We start from the raw sequence: 27,371 nt of genomic DNA, 5'->3' as shown, positions 1-27,371 counted from the left end.
GGGGATCGAGTCCCGCATCGGGCTCTCTGCTCAGCAGGGAGCCTGCTTCCCTCTCTCTCTCTCTCTCTGCCTGCCTCTCTGTCTACTTGTGATCTCTCTCTGTCAAATAAATAAATAAAATCTTTAAAAAAAAAAAAAAAAGGACTGGCTTAGTGTGACCATCTCTGAGTCATAACATTCAAGACCAAAAAAAACCCTGCAAAGGATTGCGTTATCATTGACACAGCACCACCAGAAATAGTGGCGGCAAATTGTGTGTTCCTGCATTAATTCTAAAGGCAATAGACACCTTGAGTCCAAAGAGAATTGAAGAATCAAACTCACTAATAACATAAAATTCCCCCCAATTGTGGTTGTTTCTGAGTGGATCTGGGCAAGAATAAATATTTATAATTACTATAAATATTATACTTAATTTTATTATACTTAATAGTATATAAATATTAATTTATATATATAAATTATAAGAAATATATAAATATTACACTTAAACTAAATGAAGTAATTATACTTCATTTCACAACACTCTCTTAGGATATACTATTCAGAATTTGCCTGAACAACCCTAACACTGGCCTAATTTTTATGATATGTGTATATATACACACACACATATTGTATATAATTTATATTACATATATAGGAAGTATATATATTTAAACTGAAGTGAATAACATTAGGTTATATGGTAAAGAAGACAAACTAGGTACTTCAGCTATTAAGCCTGAAATTAAGAAATTGATGGATTATTCACATTTTGTGAGCCTAATCAATTGAGTTCATATAGCATACATTTAAGAGCACCCAATCAGTGTTGCCCTATGCTTGAATCATGGCCCTACCAGTTAATAACTATGCAGGCTTTCCAACATACCTTAATTCACTGAGTTTCATTTTTCAAATCCTGTCTCATAAAATTTCCATGAGGATTAAATGAGTTAACACATAAGAAGCATTTAGAACTCTGCCTGGGAAAAACTAAGCTTTTAATGAATGTTAGCTGTTTTTATTTTAATGTGCTTACTTTATAAATTGCTTTTCATATATGAATTAAGAACTTTTGTTAAATGTGTAAGTGAAAAAATGACTAAAATATGCAGGTGAAAAATTATAATAACAATTATTCATAGATTCAGAAAAGATGATGAATAATAAATTCTTTGGAAGACAGTTAAATAATTCAGACTATTTTCACAAATACTGACATATCTAGGATTTTGGTGAAAATACTTGAGTTTGCATTTGACATTAATTTCTATCTTTTTGAAAAGTTAAGCACTTAATTTTTCAGCATTGGAAAAAAATAATTTACTACTATTCCCCGGTATTATGAACCTTATCTGTATGTTTCCCCATGATCTCATTACCTTAGTAACAAAGCCCAAAACAAATAGAAACCTTAAAACTTCTATTGTCAGGTGTTTTTCTTCCAGGTATGCCTACCTAGAGAAATAGCCATGAATTCTAAAATAGTAACCAAGGCTTGCTATTATCTTAAAAGTGGTCACATCCATTCTTCCCATGTCATTATAAAAAAAAAAAAAATCAAAAACATAAGATACAAAGGAACAGAGCTTACCAAAGTTATTTTGAATTTATATTGTATAATATTTCAAAATCAATGAAAATTATAGAAAATAACAAATACCTGTGTTCTTGCCATTTAGTTCCATCAAATTTCAGTATTTTGCTATATAGTCTTCATTTTCTTATTAAAAATATTTTATAGGTACCCCGAGCCCTTCTGAAACCATTCCCCTGTCCACTTGAGATAACCACTAAATAGAATTTATTACCTATAATTGCCAAACTGTCTTATGATGTTTATATGCATTTATTTTATATACATGTATTCATAGTTTACTGTATTATTTCCCATGATTTTGATTTTAAATCATGATAACTCAAGATAGTTATCCTTCTGCACATTTTTTGCTCAACTTTTTTTCAAGATTTATCCATCTTAATTTATGAACGTATATATTTATTCACTTTAACTGATGCTTACTATTTCATTGAAAGAATATATCATAATACATATTATCTTATTAATATGCTATTAGAAACAATGTTATGGTGAATGTTCTTAAAAACATTCCTTGTGCACAGGTGGGAAAACTTCTGTAAAGTGGAAGTGGAAGAAGTCAAAGTAGAATTTTCTAGGTATTTGGGTCCATAAACTTCACCAGTTTCATCTAAAATTCATCTAAAAACTGTGTACAAATTTATACTGTCTACAGTCTATGAGAACTCCCGTTTCTTTAAATCCTTGCATATGCATTTCCTTAAAATTGTTTGCAATTTGTCTTGAATGAAGAAATAGTCAAATCCTGCTCTCATTTTCATACAAATGAGTTAGTTAGAAGTGACTAGAATGATGCTTTTTTTCTTAAATTGAATTCACTTCACAATAACTGACACAGGAGGTCTTGGAAACTGTTTTAAGTTCATTGGTTCTCAATCTGCACATTAGATTTACCTGGGATATTTTTAAAAATTCTACTACTCAAGCCTCATCCCAGACGTATGAAATCAGGATCTCCTTGGAGGTGCAGGGCAGGGAAATGTGGGTGCAGTGCTGGACCCTACTTGGCAGCCTCGGAACTCAGATTCCTGGGTGATGCCAATATGTAGTCCATGTTGGGAATTCCTGCCCTGGCGTGTGGCTGATAAGAAAGAGAATAAAGCTAAAGAGAGAAGAGAGACATGATAAAAGTGAGTGGGAACTAGAGCTTGATTGTCAGTTGCTCTGTCTAGAATGGATAGGGTAAATTAGTGCCTGGGAAGCAATAGGAGGAGGCATTCCAGGATGTGGCAGTGCTTGAGACCAGGGTCTAGCAAGAGTTAGTCGGCCCCTTGTTAGGAACAACAAATCAAGGGTCAGGATCCGGTCCCTTTAGAAAAAACAATTTGTAAAATCAAAGCACGTGAAAGGACTCCAGAAGACTAGGTTGGATTTCAGGACTCTGCTGCCCACGGGAGCTGAAGTATTATCTAGGACCTAAGCTATAAGGCTATGCAGAAAATTTGGGGAAAAGGCAGTGAGGATTGGATAAAGGCCTCATCTGTGTGGGTAACGTTGGCTAATAGGAAACAACAGTAATTCCAACCCCATGATCTGGTAGATGTCAGCTATAGATGTTCTGTTTGTCTTAACTAGAATAAGTTTGGCATATAAGCTTCTAACTGCTGCTCAGACGGAATGGAAAAGTCAAGGAAAAATTCACATGCCCCAGGCTGTAAGGAATGAGGAACTATTTTGATCTGGTTTGTAATGATTTATCCAGGCTATTGACATAAACCCAGAATTTATATGTAATTGCTTTATAACTAAATATCCTGCTTTACTAAGAGTGTCAAAATATACTTTAAGTACAAGGTAACAAATGTTCATAGAATCTCAGCTGTAGCAACAAACATTTCTTATCCTTTCCTCAGTCAAAACAATCATTACAATTTTATACAGACAAAAAAAAGACCATTTGGCTTTGCGGACATGATTAGAAATAAAAGTATTGGAAAGTGAGATACCAAATTATATTTTATGGGGAAGAAGATATTGATGTTACCATATAGTTCATGCAACAGTCTCCTGGATTCAGGAAAGAGAAAGGTTCTAAAATGATGGTATAGTTAGAACACCTAAAAGCTTTTCTTTAAAAACTACTTTAGGACAAATGAAACTAAAGGCGTCCAACATATTTTTAAATTGTCATTTTGTATTCAACTTAAAAAAAGGTTTTAGACAGGAAGATGATGGGATGATTGCATAATGTTTAAAACAAAATATCATCTTAAAATGTCTGCATGCTCTTCCAGCTGGCTGTGAAGGCATCAGTTAAGGTGAATAATCAAGATAACTCTTTTTTTTTCTTCTAATTCAGTGCTGAGTACAAGAGGAGGACTAAATATGTTCAAAAAAGTCTTAATCCTGAGTGGAATCAAACAGTAATTTATAAAAGTATCTCCATGGAACAGGTATGCAATGATTTTTTTCTATATAACATATTTAGGCTAGTATAAGAAAACCGATGACAAAATTATTGCAAGATTGTGATCTATCAATTTTGCCACGCAAACAAAAAGAAATGTGTAAAATACAAATAATAAACATAGCCAAGTGAAAAGAAATAGGTACGGGGCAAAGTTACCATGAGTATAAATGTGTGCCTTACAACAAAGCAGCCAAAAAATAAAGAAATAAGACCAATGGAACATTTTCCATCAATTATTGCAAAATTTAAATATTTCAACAGACTGGGACACATTTATCAAATTTTAGGGGAAAATGTTTTCCAACTAGCTATATATTTTTTTGTAAAATTTCGTCAATCACTTTCACTTCTTTCCAGTTTTACTGAGATCATTGACATAATACATTGTATAAGTTTATGGTATACATAATGAACTGATGTGTATATATTACAAAAATAATAGCTGGCTGTATTTTGACTTTTACAAATAATACAAAGAAAATATTCAGCGTATTTGAATGTGTTGTTGCACCAGACAGCAGTTTAAGAATTCATGTTCTCTCTAAATCAAGGCCTCTTATGAATCAGGCATTGTGGGGCTAAACTTTACAGACGAAGACATACAGAAGACTAGCTGAAAGGATTTTCGAGGAGATTTAGGATTTGTCCTCTGGAAGATTTCTAATTTGATTATGAAGTTGAGGCAAGGTACAAATTGTCATCTGGGTTCTTGAATTTAAAATAAGTTAAATTTACCCACAGAAATAAGACAATGCTACTTTATTTTCTGGCATTTTACTAAAATAAAAAAACTCCAATCTAAATATGTTATCTAAATAACCTAGACAGTTTTGCATCCTATAAATTCCATGTATCTAAAGAGCATTTACAGATTCTGCTCTTTTTCTTTTTAATAAAAATCAATAGGGGGGCTTAGAAAAGAGGGAATTAGTAAAAGTTTGAGGTCTCTTATGAACAAATACTAGGTTGGACTCTAAAATCATTGACATTTTACATAATATTTAATATAAACCTACATTTTAAATAAAGTTTGAAGTCTTTTTACACAAATGGAAACAGTTCAAGGAAGTGAAAATAATAGAGTGTGATGAAAATTTGTGGGGTTAATAACATTTTGATTTAAACTGTAGCTCAAGAAGAAAACCCTGGAGGTGACAGTCTGGGATTATGATAGATTTTCTTCCAATGACTTTCTTGGTGAGGTGAGCATCTGGTTTCCTTTTCTTTATTTGCTTTCACTATAAGCCACCAATTAAAGTTTATTGATGCAAGCATATTTCTTAAGTTTATTAGATTATCATTTTGGTGAAAGCCCTTTTGTGGGTAGGATATATTTCCTGATTTATTCTTTGACTGGATGAGTAGTAATTTGAATAATGGTTTTCACTCTGCCATTTGATGTACTTTTATTAATTTACTAATTTTATTAAATTTTATTAATTTTATTATCAATGAAATTTATTAATTAAATTAATTTATTAAATTTATTATTGATTTTATTAAATTAAATTTTATTGAATTATTAATTTATAATTAATTTTCAGATGAATTATTAATTGCTTTGATAGGAGATATGCAATCATGCTGTGAATCCAAATTTGAGACAGATTACTATAAAATGAGCTAGATTTTTAAAATAGATTTTCAGGTATTTTATTGTTCTTCCTCACTACAGCTGTCAATGGCTTGATGTGACTTTCTGCATTCTTATTTCCTTTAAGCATCCCAAGAAAAATCTCTCAAAATATTTTATGAGACAGAACTAGAAGTAGGAGAAAACAATACAAACCAATTTTATGTAAGTTCACATGGAATCTAACCTAATCATGAAATCTGGCACAGTGGTCAGATCCTGTGCCTTTTTTTTTAATCTATCATATTTCAAAAAATATACTATATTTAATAATCTTTACTTAAAGCAGAAGTTATGAATTAATGTTAAAAAATAAATCATCTCCAAAAATAAAATAACACTCAAACAATAGGATATCCCTTCCCAGAAACAACGGAAAATAGTTATTTAGTCTATGTGCCATGAGACCTTATTTGGTTCCAAGACGCCATACTTTTCTTTCCTATCAAAACTTGGCCATTTGACCTTTACTTGTAGGCTCCCTTGCTGGTACGGCCCCTGGTACTAGTCTTTGGACAGTTCTAGGATGCAATATGCTATCTGACTTAATGTTCCATTTCAGAAAACTGATTTATTGTAGTCCTTATAATTTATTGTTGACATGAACCTAGAGCATATATCCATTGTGTTGGTTCTTGTTTTTTTATATCTCATCAAATCTAAAATGCCAGCAATTGTGAAATGGGTTATTACTCACGAACTACTAAGAATTAAAAAAATGCTGCCAGTCAAACCATGATACAGTACGTTCTCATCATAAATTGTTAGTCATATCTCTATTTCAAATATGAGTTAAAGTATGTTTTAAAATACAAGGAATAAGTCAGTAATTGCAAATAATCCATTTTTTTCTTTTGTCCCTCTAGTAACTAAAAGTAAATTTTTAAAAATGATATCCTAGTTTTAAAAAAAAAAGATATCCAAGTTTATTACTAAATGTGTTCATTTAACAAAAGAGGACTTTCATTCCCAAAGATTGAGTTGAGACTCTACCTTTTTACATCATCTCCAAATAATTTAATTAACAAAGATTTTATACAGTTCAGTTTAATCAAAAGTTCATTTAAAAAAAAAAAAATTATTTTAGAGAAGAGAGAGTTCACAGTGGGGAGGGCAGCGGGAGAGCAGAGCAGAGCAGAGCCCAGTGCAGGGCCCAATCTCACAACCCTGAGATCATGACCTGAGCCGAAATCAAGAGTCTGATGCCCAACCGACTGTACCACCCAGGTGCCCCAATCAAATATTTTTTAAGCATCTAATATGCACAAGACTTTGCTCCCAATGTCATGGGTAAAGAAGAATAAAGAAGACAGCCTTGTCATCCTCAGAGTCATACTATGTCTTTTGGCTTATATCCTTGAGTAAGTTTCAGATCACAGAAACAAATAATGAATGAATTATATCAATTTCATTGACCTATTGCCTTTTTTCAGGTATTGATTGATTTATCTAGCACATCTCATCTCGATAACACTCCTAGATGGTATTCTCTCAAAGAACAGACTGAAAGCATTGATCATGGCAAGTCTCATTCCAGTCAGAGCAGCCAGCAGTCTCCAAAGCCATCTGTCATCAAAAGCAGAAGCCATGGTATCTTCCCTGACCCATCCAAGGGTAGGAGTTATTTCAAGTAGAAAAAGCTTTTTTCTATTTGTTCACTCAGTAACTTCTTGAATATGAATGCTTGTATACTTAATATATTTTACAGTGTTGGATTCTATTGGAAAGTATGTAATATAATATCCTACAAACAGTAATGGATATGGAATCAGGAAAAATGGGCTTTAGTCTCAGATCAGCACATAATTAAGTTTATGACTCTGTGATCTTCACCTCTCTGACTCTGGTTTTCAACCGGTACAACAGAGGGGGTTGGGCTATATGAGCTGTTGGATTATTTCCAGCTGTCAAAATGAATGATAATATGATTTTATAAAATATGTTGGGGGTATTTCATAAAGAAAAATAAAAATCCTCAACAGTCCATTGACTAGACATACTCATCATTACCATTTATGCATATATTTTCTCGTTGTTTAAACCACTATTTTTTTCAAAGGTATATTCTTACTCAAATATGTGTAATATATGAACATATATAATTTTGCATCCTGGTTTTTACTTACCATATCAAGATCATTTTCCCCATGTCACCGAAACAATGGGTATGTCAAAATTTGATTATACCTTTCCTAAATGTTGGCCTCGAGCTAATTCTGTGATTTTTTTGAACTACTATCATTATTTTTGAAATGGTAATGTTATCCATTGGGTTTGGCAGTTTGCACAGCATTCCCATGTGAATGAACTTTTCCTTCCAGAGGTTCGTTGCCAATGATCCTACAACACAACCTTAACCTTCATCATCAACCAAGTGACTGCCTAGATGAGATAACCATGTGGTATTTTACCTAGACATACTGAACTATTTTTAAGTGTCAAGTATAAATTTTTATACCGGACCTGAGTATTGCTCCCTTCTCTCCTCTTCTCAGAAAGTACATCAAATTGAAAAGTGGTTCTTTGTACATTAGAAAGGAATGGGTCACAAGTACAAGTGTTCTCGGAGATGAAAAACCACGAGGCCAAGTCCAGTAGGCCACTGAGTTGATATGACAAACTACGGACTGACCATGAGGGCTACAGATGACTTATGAATGAGCTTTATAGGTCATTTATGGATTCCACTTAGCCAGATCAACTCTACCCTGATTAACTTTCTGGAAGATCATTAGCATAAAGACCTCTCTCTCTGACGGCCATAGTAAATGTGGGATCTCTATAGACATTCTCTGAAATCCTCTGAGACATGATTCTCCAGTCTCCACTGTTTATGTGTCCTGGTGACTCAGGCCCCTTCATCCAGGAATTCCCCGTGTTTTCACTGAAAACTCCTCCGTGGGCATGTGAGCTTCTTGTCTCTTGCCTGGTCCCTCCTAGAATTAGCGGTGGCTTGGAGAAACTGAAAGCTAACATACGCATTTCCATGAGGCTGGTGAGATGTCTGTCCTCTTCTCAGACTTATCTCTTCTCACCATGATTATCCTTTTGACTTTCCTCCCAAAAACTGTTTCCCGAATGTTTAATCACATTACGGAGTGGTGAGCAGTTGCATACATGAGCCCGAAAGGAAACCGAATTAACATAAATCTTAGACAGTTTCAAACTGTGTGAGACCAAGCTTGACAGGAGGAACACTGGAGCACTGTTAACTCACGTCTCACCCTCTTGTAACCAGACATGCAGGTTCCCACCATTGAGAAATCCCACAGTAGTCCCGGTAGCTCGAAATCCTCCTCCGAAGGCCACCTGCGCTCTCACGGACCGTCGCGCAGTCAGAGCAAAACCAGCGTCACCCAGAGCCACCTGGAAGATGCTGGGGCTGCCATAGCCGCTGCTGAAGCCGCGGTGCAGCAGCTCCGCCTGCAACCAAGTAAAAGACGCAAATAAATTCCTCAGCATGGCAGCTTCATGTCCATCTGTTGCCTCTCTCTCTCCTGCTGTCCTTCCCTGTTCGCTTTCCGTGTTTTGGCAGACCCTGCTCCCTCCGTCCTCTGTCCCTCTGTCCATGTGAGAACAGTACCAAGACATCAGTCCGCTCTTTCTTACTTAGATTTCTTTTTTTTTTTTTTTTTTTTTTCATTTCTTTATGTACGTGGACTGCAGTAAAACTGGCTGTTTCCCCTCTGTCTCCACCATCCATCCAACCTGGCTCACAGTATTTGGTAGCTGTGTCTGTGATGTTTGCAGGCAAAGCAGTGTTGTGTGTCCTTTTCGTGTGCACTTAAATATCCTTGAGAATCCAGGAATTATAAGCACAAGTGACTGCCAGTTTTCCAGGCATTACACCAAAAGAAAAAAAAAAAAGCACATACACAAGCATTTAGAGCTGATTAGAGATGAGATTCTCGCATCCGAAAACACTCAGAAATTGTTGGGCAGAAGAGTAATGCGACCAACAGTCGAGTTCTCGAGCTGAGCGGGAGGGGGAAAGCCATTTCCAGCTTAAAAACCTCAATGAATTATGCATGTGAAATGTTGTAGCTTTCCATGCGGGAAACTTTCTAGTCTTTTGGGAAACACATCTGTGAAGAAAATCAAGTCTTATATTTTCCAAAAAGTACATAGTATTAATAGATGTATAGACATATGTGATGAGGCAATGTCACCTCATTCAGGAACACAATCAGGTCCATTCTCTTGGATCACACTTTGTAAACGATATCGGAGAATTTCTAGGTTATTTCCTTTTCTAACCATTGGAAATCCTTACACAGTCAAGATGCTGATCAAAGAGTAACCACTCACCCAACTTAATTGCTGTTTTTTCGTTGAGTTTGCAAAAACTTAGTCAGTCGATATGTAAAAACTGAACGAGCGCAGAGATCTGACAAACGGAGCTGCCATTTCACTTCCAAGCAGCGTCAGCCAGATCACGGAGAGAGATTGATGTTAGCCCTGTCTCCCCAAGTCTTCATGTCCTGAGAAACAGCCAGTTTTAACCCCTCTAGTGCTGTGCATGTGGTGTCATTTTGGCCTTTGAAAACACAACTTCCTGGGATCGAGCAAAAGATCACTTCTGTTTGCATGAGTAACATTGAAGCTGGTTCCATCTGAGGATACATACTCTGGGTTTCCATTTCACCCACACTGCCACAGCAGCACATAAAAGCGGTCAGACTAATCATGCCAGGAAGCAGCACAGACACAGCATAGCAGGCGTCCTCCCCATTCAAAGAACTCAGTCTGATAATCTGCCTCCACCAGCCAATGGCAACCAAGACCAAAGCCAGCTAGCCCTCAGGAAGGTGGTGTCTGATGGACCAGTCAAGCCAGAAGGAGGTGAGCAGAAAGGCGCTATGCAAAGCACACAGCCAAGAACATCCCCCACATTTAAAGCCCTCATCTTTTAATTTTTTAGAGATTGTCTGATAAAATATGTTTATCCCCTTTTTAATGTGCTTTTGTGGGCATGGCATTTCAGGACTTTCATCATCACCGTGTAAGTCCCCAAATCAGTCCCATAATATATTGACTACAGTGATTTGTATTTTTCTATGCACTGGGCATCTTTTGACTTCTGTTGGGAAATAGATTAACAATATTCATATTGCAGAATGGAATGCATGCTACTAACCTAATCTGTTCAAGCATGACTATAAATATGTTGCATTGTGATAAAAGTTTAAACTGCTCAAAATTCGAATTAGCATACCAGTTGGAATGTAGATCAGTTTTTGTCGCATATTATTTCAAGTGTAACTTTTTGAAACTTCAGTGGATTTTGGAAATTCTTAGAGGAAAGCAAGGGAAAAATTGTTAATGCACTAATTCACCTTTACATGGTGAAAGTTCTCTCTTGATCCTACAAACAGACATTTTCCACTCATGTTTCCATAGTTGTTAAGTGTATCAGATGTGTTGGGCATGTGAATATCCAAGTGCCTGTGTAATAAATAAAGTATCTTTATTTCATTCATAAACTACTGGGTTCTGAGCCATTGTTATATGATGTAGCTTAAAATGAGTGTGTCAGTTTTTGCTTTCTCATTTGATTCCTTGCAATAGAGTATTGCTAGTTACTGTTCCGTTGCTAGTGAGACCTCCAATGATAGAACATTTGGGGAGTGGAACAAAGTTTTATGTTGAAACATCATTAGCTAGATGGAAAAATCATTACCAAATGAAAGCACCAAGCGTACATAAACACGTGAGTAAGTAATGGGGTTGGGCTCCTCTAGGCAATATTCCCGCTGTTTCTGGCCCCCACATCTGATCTACTCCACAGTCTTCTCAGGTTCCTGGATAGAGGAGGACAAATTCCCTGAGCCCTGGCTTTGGAGATGTATCTAAACTTGATTCCGTAGCTGTGTTCAGAAAGGAAAGCAAGTTTGTATCCATCCCTAACTAGACCCTAACACTCCCCAAGAAAGAGTATCACCGCCAGTAACAGGAATCAAATGAAGGTGATTATAAAATTATCTTCAAATTTAATTCAAAAACATTTATAAAATAAAGTGTTTAAAAAAAAAATAGGCTAGCAGTGCCCCCTTAAGTCCCTTCCAGCCCTAAAATGCTTGATTTTGTGATTCTCTACTTGTCTGCAAATTAAAGTCAAGCCTTATACTTTCCTATTGTCTTTCTCTTTATTCTCCAAAAACTAGCATTTGTAATATGTTCTTGTCCCAACGAATCAGATATTTAGGAGAAGTGAAAGATGTATGTGGCCTAAAGCACAGTGATGTTTTCTGAATTAGCTGGGTAATTATCCCCTGTGCACAGATTCCCTTTTCTAATTAGCTTAGTGGTACTTTCCAAAAGTTCTTAAAATCTCGCCTCTTACCTTTTCTTCCATCAAGTTCAGTTGGTTTCTTACAGCTACTCACTTTCTTACTTCAAGTATTCCATAATGATGTCACAGTAGTGAAATGCTTCCCTATCTCACTCTATGTTAAATTATCATGATTTCGGTATTACTATATAATATTTTGTCCGATTTTTTTTCTAGATGCGGTTCTTAAAATTTGTAGAACAATATGTTTAATTCCTTTTCCTTGCATAACGCTGTAATGAGTAATCTCATCCATTTAAGGTGCTGTGACTGAATCCTGAAGCCATTCTTTATCAAAATAATCAAGATAACATAGCCTGCTTTCTTGTTTAATTTGGTAGTGATGATAAAATGCCATTTTCTAAAACATATTTATTTCCCTGCTGCCATAAATGTACCAAGAATGTAATTCAACCATGCATTTTGCCAATGAAGGGTAAACATGCTATAGGATTGAATTTATATAAAATGATGTAGAATTCATTTAAAGTGTAGAAAAATTGGTATGAGATGTAAACATACGAAGAGCCAACAAGGTCCCATTCACTAACTGCGTAAATAAGTGTTCTTATTAATTTTAAGTGTTTTAGATCAAAGCCTTCCATTTCAAGCCTCACGATGGAGTTCACACAGTCCCGTTTGCATTCCGATGATAATGCCCTCCATTTGAACGGTCTTTCACGTTGTACTGAGTGTTCTGTCACCCATCTTCTCATTTTACCACACATGGTAGAGGAGGTATTCATGGCAGATATTCTTATCGTTGTTTTCTGAGTGATCAGAGAGCGGGCTCGGATGATGGAGAGAATACACAGAAATTTCTAGAATCAGCAACATGACCCTTGTTCCTAGGCCTACACCTTTGTTTCTTAAATAACATTGGCTCCTCTGAAATCAAAACTCTTCTGATTCCAGTAAAAACAGTTGTCATTTACATACTTGTTATTTATCACTTAAGTTCTTACAGATGATTAGAGGTTGCTAGAAATGATGGCAGAATACAATTTAGACTTGCTCTCCCTACATGATCCTTTTTTCTGAAGGCTGAAAATTAAGCTGCCACAAAGTGAGGAAATAAAACCCTCTCATGCATGAGCCCAGTGTGGCAGGAAGCAGAGTCTGTAGAGACTGTGTGTACATCTGTAGTCATTTCTATCAAGGGTGACAAAATTGTCCCTAAAGAGCCTTTCGAATTCTGTGTGTGTGTGTGTGTGTGTGTGTGTGTGTGTGTGTGTGTGTGTGTGAACTTCTCAGCAGATTTCTGCCTGAAGTGGCATAAAATATGGGTTAAGCAAGAATTATGGAGTGAGCCAGAAAGAACTTTCTCTCCCCTCCGGGGTTTAGTTGCACTCTAGGAACCCCGAAGAGAAAGATTAGACAGATTGTGCCAGATAATCCTAATGCCTAAACAACCTTTTGTATTTAGAAATCCCTAGAAATGGTTTTTTTTTCCAAGCCAGTTGTTTTGGCTGAACAGAGGCTCTGCCATTTCAGAAGGTGACAGCAACCAGAGAGGAGAGTTTAAAAAATAGTTGTTTTCTTTTTTTTTAAACTATATTCAAACTGAAACAAATTGAAGAAATTAACTTAGTTGACAACCACTATTTTACATTTTAGTGCATTTTGAAATTCCTGATTTATTCTTGTTTGATACTAAGATTTTACATGAATTTTAAAATAAGGAACAGTAATAGAGGCTGAGGAGAAATGTCCCTCCACCCTGGGAAATGAGCTAAGAGCTATTGGAACGGGTTGGAGAGAATAGGCGAGCAGGTGAATCATTGAGTAAGTTGTGTGAGGAAATTATGATTAAGCATTCTTTGGAGGGGACAAGTTGTAGGAGAAAAGTCTGAAGCTACTTCCACAGACCACTGCTGTAAACTCTGCTTTCAATAAGGCTCATTTTCAGCCCCTGTCGTAGAAGCATTTCATATCCACAGATTGTCGTGGTGAACTCTTACTAAGCTATCACGCTGTGGGAGCTGCTCTCTTGGGCGAGTGGTAGGGGGTGGCTGGGCTGGGAAGTGGGGTGGGCTTCGGGAGTAGAGGGTACTGTCGATGACGAAGGACAATAGCTAATTTGTGTCCCATTCTCTTCTGACCAGAAGTAGATGGTCACTTTTGGTCAGAAAGAATTTAGCGTTCTCTGTTTCTGGGAAGGACAGGGTTCAAAAGGAGAAATCAGAAGACAAGTCAAAGTGAGTTCATTTGGAGGTGAAGTCTTCCGTCACGTATGTAAGAGGTTAATAAAAACAGATTTGCGTTCCTCATTTCAGCGTGTTCATGTAAAAACACAAATTTAAATAAAAGTTTGGGTAGTTGAAAATGAAAACAAAATTTAACCTGTAATAATCTGAAAAGAGCAAACATCCAGCAAAATCTCAGAGACTCCAATGGGATAGTTTCAGCTTTCAGAGTTCTCTGCTTGTTTTTCCTGGGGGTGAAGGTTTTCTTTGTTGTCTGTGAAGATCAAAATGCTCTTCTGAAGTTTTTTTTAAGAGTTTCCATATTTTCTTAGAATTATGATGCATTTTCAAATCTTCCTTTAGTCATTTATTGCCAGGAATATCTCCGCCATCCATGCAAAGTCACAGAGAGTAAATGTATAGTTCTGACCATGTGACACTGTGTCTCGTTTATGGACGTTTATCCACAAAGGTGAATCCACCGACCTTTGGGAACTTTGTTCTTTTCCAGTAATAGCTGTGGGTCTGCACCAAGCCATCCACATGTCTGCTTCACACTGGGGATTTATATGTTCATTTCATGTGACATGACCAACAAGACCAATGGGCATACTTCAGTAGGGCCGTACCTTGGTCAAACGATCTAGCTATGGGCCTGTGTAATTGGATGTGACTGTGAAGACATGAGCTAATTTTAACATGCCAAAGTCCCTTCAATGCTGTTTATGACATAGCTTTCACCAAGTTCAACTTAATTTTTAAAATGCAAATTATTTGGGCTTGAAGAAATTATTTTCAAAAAAAGTTACTTTATCAAATTACCACCAGGGAGTAGGACCCTGGGGAAATGAGATAGGCAAGTAAATGCTGGTGGAGGAAATAAATGAGAAGCTTGGAGCGTGAGAAGGCTGTTGGGGACACAGTGTGGGACCCTGGACAGAGCACACAATATGAGCACGGGGCTGGGAATGCGTTCACCTGGGTAGGAGGGATCATGGAACTGGGGGGAAACACTACTGAAGGAGAGGCAGAGGAATGGCAAGGCACCATTGGGCTACTTAACAGATTTGCCTAAGTCTAGATATCTAACTGTCCATGAATTACTTGATTTTTTTTTTCCCCACTTCTCATCTGCATGTACTACATTATGTAAGACCATGATACTTCACCCATTCTGCCTTATGCAAGATAGTGGGGAGGGAGGGGGTCAGGGAGAAAGGGGGCTTAGTGGGATAGGATGAAAGGAATTTTCATGTGTACTGAGCCAGACTCTGAAAATGTTCTTTTTTCTTTTTATTTTATTACTGTGTTGAATGTATAAATATATAATTAATCGTTGAGGAGCCCAAAAAAAATACTTGCTGATTTTAAATGGGAACATATTAAAAAAAATAAAAATAAAAAAATAAATGGGAACATATGATATCAGAAATGCAGAATTTTGATTGGGGTCTTGGGTTTTTTTAAGATATATGAATAGGAATAATGTGGACAATCATAGCTTTATAACTCAATGTATTTTAAGATGCTATAAGATAACAAGATTTCTGTGAGATACTGAAGACTAAAAATTAATTGATTAATAGTTTAAACAGTATCTAATCAAAATATTGATATTATAAATCAAACAAAAACATAAATTTTTAAGAAGAAAAGCTTGAGGGGCCCCTGGGTGGCTCAATGGGTTAAGCCTCTGCCTTCGGCTCAGGTCACGATCTCAGGGTCCTGGGATCGAGCCCCACATCAGACTCTCTGCTCGGTGGAGAGACTGCTTTCCCCTCTCTCTCTGCCTGCCTCTCTGCCTACTTGTGATCTCTCTCTCTCTCTCTCTCTGTCAAATAAATAAATAAATAAATAAAATCTTTTAAAAAAAAAAAAACCTTCATAAAAGTCAGGAGCATGGGATCCTTTTTTTAAACTTATAAGCAAAACAGTGGATTAAAATTTCTGCTATATTTGTTCTCAAAAGAGTACAGGAACAAAATCCACTTTTCTTCCTAAACATATTTCAGATCGAAAACTACATTATTTGAAGTTCTGTAGGTCACATTATAATTTTACCTGACTATATAAAATGAATTTGGAATCTATATAAAAAGACATAAAAAATGGACTTTTTTACACCACATAATTGAAACTTCTTTCCATATGGATCTATTACATGCTTTATTTTGTTAAAGAGCATTCTCATTGCTGATGACATTTCATAAAGTAAATAACCATTGAATCACTATTTTGGCATCATCCAACAATTGAGGTACCAGCAAATTAACAACTTCATGTAGGGAAAACCCCTTTTTGGAAGAACGTGTGTTATTTTATGCCTGCCAAATGTCATTATTTGTCGTGGGTTTCGGCAAACCATAAAGTAGTTTTCTAAGGCAAGAGTAGACTAGACAAGCATAATTTTTTGATACATATCATTTTAAATCAGACCTTTTACTTTGTAGAGTTGTGAAGTTCTGGATGGAACAAGTTCCAAAACTAGAGAGGTTAATAAGAATAATATTAATAATAATAAATATTTTTAAGAAAGCCTAACAGCTGAATATTTTTCATGACAAGCATAAAATAAAAAATGAAAGGTACAATAGAATAATCATCATTTATAGTGGTTTAAGATGGCTGTCCAAAATAGCTGAGGCTAAATGGGCTCTTCTATTTTCATAGTTAATTCTTCATTTCTATTAAAGTAGATCTAGAGCAGTAATTCTCAAAGTGTGTCCCAAGGTCCCTTTCAGAGTTTACAAGGTCAAATACAAGAATATTAAGTGTTATTTGCCTTTTTCTCTCTCATTCTTATTTACAGTAGGGTTTCCTGCATATACATGAGATGTTATGACATCATTGCTTTGAAGGCTAATGGAATACGTGTTTATTAGTTGCTTATTCTAAATTTTTCTACTTTTGAGTAAGATAAATATTGATAGAACTCACAGAAAATAAAATTCTCTGGGGAATTCAATATTTTTTAAGAATGTAAAAGCAGTCTTGAGATCAAAATATTTAAGAGCCATTGATCTATATGAATGCACAGTCATAATCATTCCAGTAGCCCAAGACAGTGGGTAACTGGAGGTATCTTCCAGGATCTAATTGTCATATTAGTCTCTAAATTTTCTATGCTTTTTTTTTCTCTTATATTGTACTCCACAATCCCTTCTTTCCTTTCTCATCTAATGATAATTTATAATTACTAAGATTGACAAATGACAATTTTTCATTTAATATTTAAACTATTTTATTGGGCTTGATTTAGGTCAAATGATGACTGTATCTCCATATATATTACTATTTTCAAAATTTGACTGGTAAATTGCTTAATCAGCTTTAATCAAGCTGCTTCCAACCTAAAGCAGAGAGGGATTATTATAAAGATAGAATAAATTTTATTTGCATCCTTATCTTAAAAATAAGGCTTGTTGGAAAAACTAGTTATAGATAGTTTCCTTTTATCTTCTGTTGTAGTATCTATATTACCGGTCTCATATATTTCAAATTAATTTTGTTGGTGTAAGAGAAACTGAAGATCATCACTCTGATTCAAAATTGAGAAAAAATTCAATTTTTCAGCCTCTTGCCTAATTCTTGATTTTTAATTTTCAAGTAACAATTTAATGTGCTTTTAAGTAATTAAAGCTAAAAGGGAATTCTGAAAATATTTATCATTTGTGGACAATACTATCTGAATTATATATATTAGTTGCTTATCATTTATTCATATTAATATATGCATTTTTTAAATGAATATTATGTTCCAGAACCTCTTAAAAGAGTTAGTGACCCTGCAGTGAACAAAACAGATGAGAATAACCACCCCTGGAAATCTCCCATCTAGTAATATTTATTGAATAACCAATTAGATACCAGTGAAGAATTAGGAAGAATGGGAAAAGTCTAAGTTTTGCTCCACTGAGATTGAAAAAGAAAAAACACATAGTCATCATCTTAAATTTGTATGCAAATATCCTCATGTTGAGAAATATCTGGAAATATAATTATATATATTTTTATTTGTCCTAGCTCTGGTTCTCACTAATAACTTTTACAGTCCTCTGAGATATAACCACTTACAGGAGGAGAGAAAGTATTTGAAAATGATCTATTCAGAGAAAGTAGAGATTGATGAGATTAACTAGAGAGGTAAGGTACCATAGAATGGGACATACATTGAGCAAATAATTGTCCAAACTCTTCTTTACTCTGTGGCCACTAACTACATTTGAATGATATGAACAATAACAGTGTTTGTTAAAATGTTACCCATATAAATCAGTCTGCTTTGGGCAAAATGTTTATATAAATCAAACTATTTGGATTCCATTTAAGGAGAACATCCTTGTTAGCTACATGTCCTTGATCTAAGTTAGCAATTTCAGGATTATGTAAGAACATTTTTTAAAACTGATTATTTTTAAATTACTTTCCACTCAGTCTTGCATGTTTTGCAAGCAAACTGCGAGAGAATACTTATTGTTCAAAATAGAATTAAATGAATATTGAAAAAGAAAGACTTGCTCTTGAGAACTTAATTCAAATCTTGCATTTTTTTTCCAAATATGATTCTCCCTATTAATCTTTTAAAGATAAAATCTTTGTTGTGTTGTAACAATTATGTTAGCGTATTTTAGCACAAAACCGAAACTTGGTACTGAATAAATTCCTTGTTAACTCTATCTCTTTGAACACAGCAAGAATTATAGTCTAAATCTATTAAAGATAAAATGATTTTTAAAAATTTTCCTTTATGATATCTTAATTGAGCTTTTTTCCATTAGTTACTAGAAAATTTTGGCTTCCAGTTAAATCGTATTTCATTTTAGATATTTTAAGTATTAAAACATTGCTTTGAGTTTATTTAGTATATTTAAATTAAATATTAAATATTTAAATATTTTATTTACTTCTTTGAAAACTAGTCCTGAACCAAAAACCTTAAAAAAGGGAGATGCACTTTAAAGGCAGCATTCTAGCAAAAATATAAGAACCATAGCATACTGAGTCATCACATACATTTATGTAAGAAAAAATCCTCTCCACTTATTATTTAATTTTACTCTCACTTCCAAACACCTCTTATCCTAAAGTTATCTATTATTATTTCTGCTCCTGGAAGTGATCATTAATCCCATTATCTACAAACTAGAAAATGTATGATTAGTGAGTATGGGAAATACCTCAGATTACTGATAGCATTAGATAAAAACAGATTGAATTGAGTATTGAAAACATCTTGGAGATTCAGTCCTAGGGTGTATGTGGATGAAGAAGGAAGAGTCTGAGCATGACTAAGCTTTACTACCTTTCCTGGGTTGTAGCAAATAAGAGGTGTCACACCCCCTCCTCTCTGAGAGAAGCCACTGTGTGAATAGGGAATATCTTACGGGACATATTTTGATTTTTGTAAGGAAAAAAAGACACTGTCACATTCCATTTCTCAAGGTTTGTTATAACTTTGTGAGATTATATATATATATATATATATATATATGTACATACATATATATATATATATATATATATATATATATTCACCAGTAATGTGCCATTTTAAAGAAATGACATAGAAGTATGAGCTGTTTTCAATACTTTCATTTGTAAAAACTTGTAATTTAGAAGTATGTGGAAACTCCTCCAAGTACCTGTATTGAAACTACCTTTTGTTTTGGGCTGGTTTCTTTAGAATTTTTCTAAATCAGACAGTGAATACTCTGAAGTAATATTTTAAAAATGTTAAATTTCTAAAGTCCTTTTTCATTTTAATACCACTAAACTGTCACAGGGAGCATTAAAAAAAAATGTGATTGGACCTAATTCAAGGGAAAACCTACCAAATAATGCTGGTAACAATGGACCTTAGAATGTGACCTTTTCAGGTTCACATTCAAAGCCATCAACAAATGAATTAAAACTGCAAAATCTCATTTGTAAAAATAACAACCAGAGAAACAACAGCAATAAGAATGGATAGAGTGAAAGATAGGCAATGGGGAGAAAGTAGAAAAGGTCACCAAAGTAATGTCCAGGTAAGTTAAAGCTAGCAAAAGAAAAAAAATGTGTGTGTGTATACACACACACACACACACACACACACACACACACACGCTATAAATACATAATATTGAAAATAGTTCCTTCAGTTCCATTATTAAGCTATTGAAATAAAATAATTATTGACTGATTTAATTTTGATCTATGAAGATAATATTAATACTATATCAACCAAATAATTTGGGTGGACTATCAACATTATAAATTATTCCTAAAATATTTGGCTATATCTTTGAGCTGTTCCAAGGATTTAAACCAGCGACAGAACATCACAGGCAGCAAGGCTGTGTCCTGCATCCCAAGCCTGGAATTCTGAGGTAGGCAGAGACCTCACAATCTTACTTTGAAACAACTGGATGCAATAGAAAAGTGAATTAGCACTTTTTAGTTATTCTTTTTTTTCTCCCCTTAATTAGTGTGTGGCTCAGAACAAATCAATTAATCTTTCCAGGGCTTAGTTTTTCTATAGACGAAATGATGGTTCTGGAGCAGGCTATCTCTAGAGTCCTTACCAGCTTTTTATTTCCATGGTTCCACAACTATAGAAAGTCAAGTCTGTTTTGTTCCACAGACTGTGGGCCCAGTGCTGCCATCGTGTGGTAGGTACATTGATAGTTCTGCATTTTTAAGTATGGTTGAGTGGGGGAAAACCAACAGAGCCAACAGATTGAAAACAGATGTGCAGTCAAAAAGACACTACCAGGTTTAATTAAGGTTAGCCACAGTGGAGTAATAAAACAAAATTATGTCTAACCATCTTGTATCTAAAGAAAATAAAGAGGTCAAAAAATAATTTAAAACAGATTGAATTGCCTCACAGAAGGTAAAATGTGTTTACTTGGAATGCCCCCTCAATAATTGATTTAACGGAAATGATTTAACACTCCAGGATTTATTCCTCTGAGTAAAGGAACCCTCTCTACGGGAGTGGGCTTCTTCCATCATATATTAATGAGATACATTCTTTCTCCTAGTTGGTACTTGCTAGTACAAATAGGAATTAAAAAGAAAGTAGACACAAAAATGTAGGCTTCCAAAATGCATTTTATTATTAAGTAAGCCTCACTTCCTCAAAAAAGAAACACTTCTCATGTGCAGTACACAGGCACATGATATATTCAAGCATAATAGGTCCATGATCTCCAAAACTGATTAAAAGAGAATAAAGTTAGAACAGTTTTAAATTATTAATCTGGAATCATAAGACTATGGGAAATCATATTTAGTATTAATGTTTTAAAATGCTATTTTAAAATATATTGCTTTTAAATATTATTTATATTTAAATATAAATCAGAGTTCACCAGTTGCCTGTATATCCAGATTTGGAACCCCCACAAATACCGATGTCTATAAGAACACCATCTTCTTCTACCTTAGAGTGTGACTATAAAAATTATATCTCACTGTCATTCCAATTTAAGTGTATATATAAAATATCCATGGTCTGTTATGATTTTTTAATTCACAAAACTATGTACTCCCATGTTTAGTGTGTTATCATTAAATATTCCTTTCAATTAAACTGGTTTTGGAGGGATTGGGAAAAGAAAACATCTAGTTGAATGATCACATTTTTCTCTACAGTATGACAGATTAAAGTTGCATCTTTGTTTTTAAAGCTACCAAAAAAATAAGAAATCACATTGCCCCCAAGTTTCCTTGACAAAACATGGAGTAAAAAAAACCCTCCCACATCAGGTGATGTTAATGAGAGATTTCTGATTTGCATAATGCACACAGCCAGATAAAAAGTAAAATATCTACTAAATTATTTGGATGTCTGAGTTGTGTGGTTAAAGGAAAGAATTATTAATTTTATTATTATTTCATGAAATATTGCTTTAGCATAGTTCCAGGATAAGCTTTTGAGAAGGCTACCATGGCGAAAACACAGGCTCGGCTTCCAACGGCAGCATGAATGTGACAACCAGAGCCAAGAATAGAAAGTGGTCATTGCAGAAACAGGCCTGTGATCTTGTGCTAGGAGAGTACAGATATAGAAGAGTTCTCTTCTGAGGGGCAAGAGGAGGAAAATACACGAAGCAGGTACAATCTGAGCTGGGCCTTTGCAGAAAAGTAGAGTTCCGATATGAGAAAGTGACAGGGGCAGAGAAAGGCGTAACAAAATCAGAACGGGCCCAGCTACAGCTCAGTTCCGGGGGGGGGAAAAAAAAAAAACAAGCCAAAGGGAGCCAGCATGAGGGGTCTAAGTGGGCTTCCATGCAAAGGGTACAAAGGAGAATGACGACCGGAGATACATTTGGAAAGAAGCAGATGGTTAAGGACTTAGGCAAACTAAAGAATGTGACCAAAACCGTGAGATGTCTTGAAATTTCATTGAGATCTAGCCTCTGATGTTCAGTTGTAAAAGCACTTTATTCATTAACGTGTTAGAGATAACGGAGGTTTAGCTCAATGTGAGAGAATTGATATGTTCTTATTTGGAGGCTGTTTCAAGAGAGAGAAATTAGTAAATATATGCATGGTTTCAACTGTCTGATAAAGAACTACTAAAAATACTTGGGTTTTTAGTTCCAGTTTATCAAAACCTCTGCATTTCTGTATGTTTAATTGCATTTTATGCTATGTAGATAGCCCAGTAAAAAACAAAGTTCTCTTCTACATTTTTTTAAGATTTTGTTTATTTATTTGATAGAGATCACAAGTAGGCAGAGAGGCAGACAGAGAGAAGAGGGGAAGCAGGCTCCCCGCTGAGCAAAGAGCCCAATGCAGGGCCTGATCCCAGGACCCTGGGATCATGACCTGAGCCGAAGGCAGAGGCTTTAACCCACTAAGCCACCCAGGTGCCCCCTCTCTTCTACATTTTTAATTGAATTCACTTTTAGAAACTACCAGACATCAGGCTCTCTGTACGCTACACTTCCACACCAGATTAGTCGGGGGGAAATCAGTCAAGTACCAGATGTTTTGGGAAGATGATGCCCAACATCTTGATTAATGTGAATTGTTCACCTAACTTGTAACTGCCCAAGGTTTCTTTAGACTCAGACTTACACATAATTTTGTTTTCTAAATATGTAAGGTAGACTTAGACTTATTCCAGTATATGCGTATGGTCTCTAGATTTGGTTTTCTTTCTTTTTCTATTTCTTATAAATTATTATTTGTTTGCTTTTAAATCTACAGCACTTGTACAGGCTTTCCAAATGAGATATCTATTCACCTACTCAAGATGAAAAACTCTCCTTCAATTTATTTCTAGCCTTGTTCCTTTCTTCTTTTTATATTGTTTTATATTCTGTACACATCTCAAATTTCCCAAGAGGGGAATAGAACTAGAAATTGCATCAGGTAAAATCAAAGTTCACAACAAAAAGATTGAGTATTTTGAAATTTAAATAAGATGGCTCTGCTATAATAGCTATTTTGATGCATTGTGACATTGCTTTTAGCTGAAAATTGTTTTAATCTAGTAAAAGTAAATTGATTTAAAAATTAGTGTATATTAATTAAAGCTTGTTTTTGAAAATTGTATATTGAGATTTTCCAGTTGATGGTATTAAAGTGTTTCATTCAATATTATCTTGAAAAATATTAACGATAGTGTTGATTGGATTATATAATGCCAATCAAAAAGTGTGGCAGCTTTCCTTTATTTACAACTACTTGACTAATCTGATTCATTATGATCATACAGTTTAATTTACTTTATTAATGTTCATAATTTATATCATAATCCTATATCCTTTATAGTTTTTAAGTTATTCTTTTAAAAAGTCCTTAAGTTAACACTATATACACCATCTGGGTTTCTTTTACATAGAAAATATCAAACATTATAACTATCATTCTGTCTCCTCAAATCTACTATGGGTTACTGGTAATTCATCGGTGACTCGTTATTTAACAATATTCAAGCCTTTTTCTAAATAGCTAGTCTCAATTTATAGATACCTGTTAAGTTATTGACCGACATTTCTTCCTTATTTCTCTATTCTGAGAAAGCAATCTTGCTATCACTGCAATAGATATTGTAACAATTCCTGTTGGCTTTAGAGAATCTGTTGTCCCTAAAAGAAGTAGGGAATTGGGGAAAAGCCAAAACCTTTGCAAGACCTGATCCTGATTACCCCGATGGTGGATTTCCTGTCCTCAATGGTTTCCCTCACAATGTCTGTATTTTCCCCTTCATTTGGATGTATTGATTTTATTAAAATGCCACCAGATTAAGAGTCATTTTGTTTGTGTACATCTCTTGAGGGAAAGTATAGATATCTTAGAATCATTAAATGACTATCAATGATTCACCCACAGTGTGAATCTATCCAACTGCTTAAGAAACTCCTGATTGAACACAGGTGATTTTATAGAAGAGAGAGACTCGAAGTATTTTTGTATACTAGAACATGTCTAGAATTGGAAAGAAAATCAAGGAAAATTCATTATCAGGGGCTAGGCATGCTCAAAGACACCAGGGAGCAGCTATTGTCAGGAAAACCCTGCAGAAAAGGTTGCGGGTATGACAAATAAAATCACAAGATGAGGAAGAGAAAGTAAGTGAACTCCTGCTTTATCTCACTCCTCATGGTCACAGTTATGAGTGGAGGTCTCCGTAACGGAACCCATTATTTGCAAATACAGAAACTGAGACTGTTTCTATCTACTCCAGAACGAGCTAGGATTCCAAATCCTGTCAGTATGAACGAAGCTCATACTCTTAAATTCTGACCATGTGGCAGAAGACATAATACTAATTTTTTAAATTTGCCTAGAGAAGCTTCTCTCCACAAAAAGAAGAGGAAATATTTGCTTTCTCTTCCATCTTCTGCATCGAAAGACCCCCCCATCTCCTCCGATCTGTAACCCCACTAACAATATTTTACTGTGCTCCTACTGTATTAGAAAACACAGAATTATAATGTTTCTATGGGAATATGGATTGTTTTATCCAAAAAAAATCAACATAAGGAATTATTGAAACAAGTCCCAATCAGAAATGAAGAAATGCCGAAGGGGAAACAAAGGTCTTCAAATTTAAAAACCTGCTGGGAAGAGTTGTTAGAAATACATACAAACAAGCACAGAATTCTTCAGTCACTTCTTGAAACCATCTGTTCTGTTTTGCATCTTCACTACTCAGGAGAAAAACACATTATTGGTTAATATGGAAAATAATTAAGAAATTTTCCCTTATGCCACTATTTCTCTCTACCCAAGTCTTTCTAAACTCCTTTCTCCATGAAAGAGCCAAAATTCATATTTGTCCTTACTGTGAGACTGTACAAAGGAACCACAAAAAGAACCAATAATAGTGACAATAGTAATAGACTGGTTACATACTACTTAACTCAAACAATTGTTTGGTTTTTTGTTGTTGTTGTTGTTTTTTCTACCTCTGTGTCCAAAAAAAATAATAATAATAATCAAGTACTTAGTGTTACCACAGCACCTTACTGGTTAAGGAAAAGAAAATGAAAGGCAGATTAAGAAATGTGGAGTTCTTGCTAGAGCTGTTTCATTATCCATGTCAATGAAGAAAACGTATAATGATGCCTTTGGAGATCGAGGAGAGTTTCATTGATTGACTGTGGTGTTGACTCTTCCCACACCATGCAGCAAAGCCTACCAATCACCGGCCTGCAGAAAGCTCCGTGTCCACCGGCTCCTCCGGCAGCAGCTTTGGCAGTGGGTATAGCGTGGACAGTGAAGGAAGCAGCAGCACCGCAGGGGAGACTAATCTATTTCCTATTCCAAGGATGTAAGTGTGGGTTTTTTTCTTTTTTTTTTTTTCCCCCACTACAAAGTTAACAGCATCATGAGTAAGCTTTTCTTAACACTTAACAGGAAATAACGAGATAATTATCCAGTTCTGACTCATTGTCCCCAATGTACTTCGACTGTTTATGCCTACATAGAAAATAGACTGTTCAGGAAAGACTGGATTAATTTAGTCAATTCTAAGGATGGACACTGGTCACTTCCAGGACTATTTCATCAGTGCAATCTGCATTTAATAGGAAAACTGCTACAATAATCATTAAGTTCAGCAACAGTAGTCCGTTGATGCAGTAATCACATAATGATCAAACACAAATATTATTGGTGTCTGAGATAAACTTAGATTAATTTACTTTGAATCGGGAGAGATTTAAAATTTAAAGAGCTCATATATCATTTTTGAAATAGATAACACATTGGGCTCCTCATATAGACTCTTCAGTAATCTTTCCACAATTAAAATGGAATATTTTGAAGCGTTTCCATATTTTCTAGAACAAATATCCAGTAATATAGGGATCCCCAGTAGATAGTTGGAATAAAAATCATTTGTAATATGTTAAGCCTCAAGATATTGATACTGCAGATCGAATGCAAAACGGAAGCAGATTGTGTTTAGGATGTGTTAGAGTGGGCTTAGTCATGTTGGTGGCAAAAGTTAGCGGCATCCAAGAGACATATGTAGGTTATGTCTGCTCCAGTATCAAAATCTAGACTTTCCAACCTTTCCTTCTCCTCCCAGGGAACAAGTTTTCCAGGTTTTGAAAAGCGTCATTGGGTCACCCATCTCTACCATCTCCATCAGGGCAAATCTAGCTTTGCAAGTTCTGTGAGCTAAAAATGGCCTTCACATTTTTAAATGTTTTGCGGCAGGGGGGAAACAGAAGAATCACATTTTATGACACATAAAAATTTATGAAATTGAAATTTCAGCGTCCATAAATAAAGTTTTATTGGAAAAGCACACCCATTCGCTGATGTGTTGCCTAATGTCGCTTCTGCCCTCTAGAGGCAGACCTGAGCTCAGGACCATTCAAACCATCTCCTATCTGGCTCCCTGTGGAGTTTGCAGACCCCTGATCCCGGCACTTGTTAAAGGATCTTCGTTTTCTCCAATGTTGAGTGAAGCCATTTCTGGGAGTGGAATTCTAGTTCTCTTTGTTTTAATGTCAAGGTTTTTATAAATCTTTCCTTCTATTGTCCAGAGTAGTCCCAATATTTAGATAATGGCTCAGTTTATAAAAGCAAAATAATGGGGGAAAGGGATTTGTACACTGAAAAATGTGTTTATTTTATGATTTTCATGTTACAGTTTTCCTACTTCAACTGTTACATTATTGGATCACCTGCCCATCTTTTTTTTTTTTTTTCCAGTAAGACTTGGGCTATGGATTCAATATTATTTATATTTAATCAGTTCTTTTTTATTGGAC

At 35.1% G+C, this 27,371-nt stretch overlaps 1 protein-coding gene across 1 annotated transcript in view; it reads left to right on the top strand.

Moving 5' to 3' along the window:
- The window catches only part of LOC111155313 (piccolo presynaptic cytomatrix protein), a 418,957-nt gene that overhangs the window by 350,572 nt on the left and 41,014 nt on the right, over window positions 1-27,371 (top strand). Inside the window, 5 exon segments of the mRNA XM_022515457.1 lie at window positions 3,885-3,978; window positions 5,126-5,197; window positions 7,062-7,242; window positions 8,867-9,061; window positions 25,777-25,918. Of these exon segments, the coding sequence (XP_022371165.1) occupies window positions 3,885-3,978; window positions 5,126-5,197; window positions 7,062-7,242; window positions 8,867-9,061; window positions 25,777-25,918 (684 nt within the window).

Source organism: Enhydra lutris, unplaced genomic scaffold (assembly GCF_002288905.1).
Source record: "Enhydra lutris kenyoni isolate GAN:26980312 unplaced genomic scaffold, ASM228890v2 scaffoldscaffold40, whole genome shotgun sequence".
Taxonomy (NCBI): domain Eukaryota; kingdom Metazoa; phylum Chordata; class Mammalia; order Carnivora; family Mustelidae; genus Enhydra; species Enhydra lutris.
This window is presented reverse-complemented; position numbering and strand designations above follow the sequence as displayed.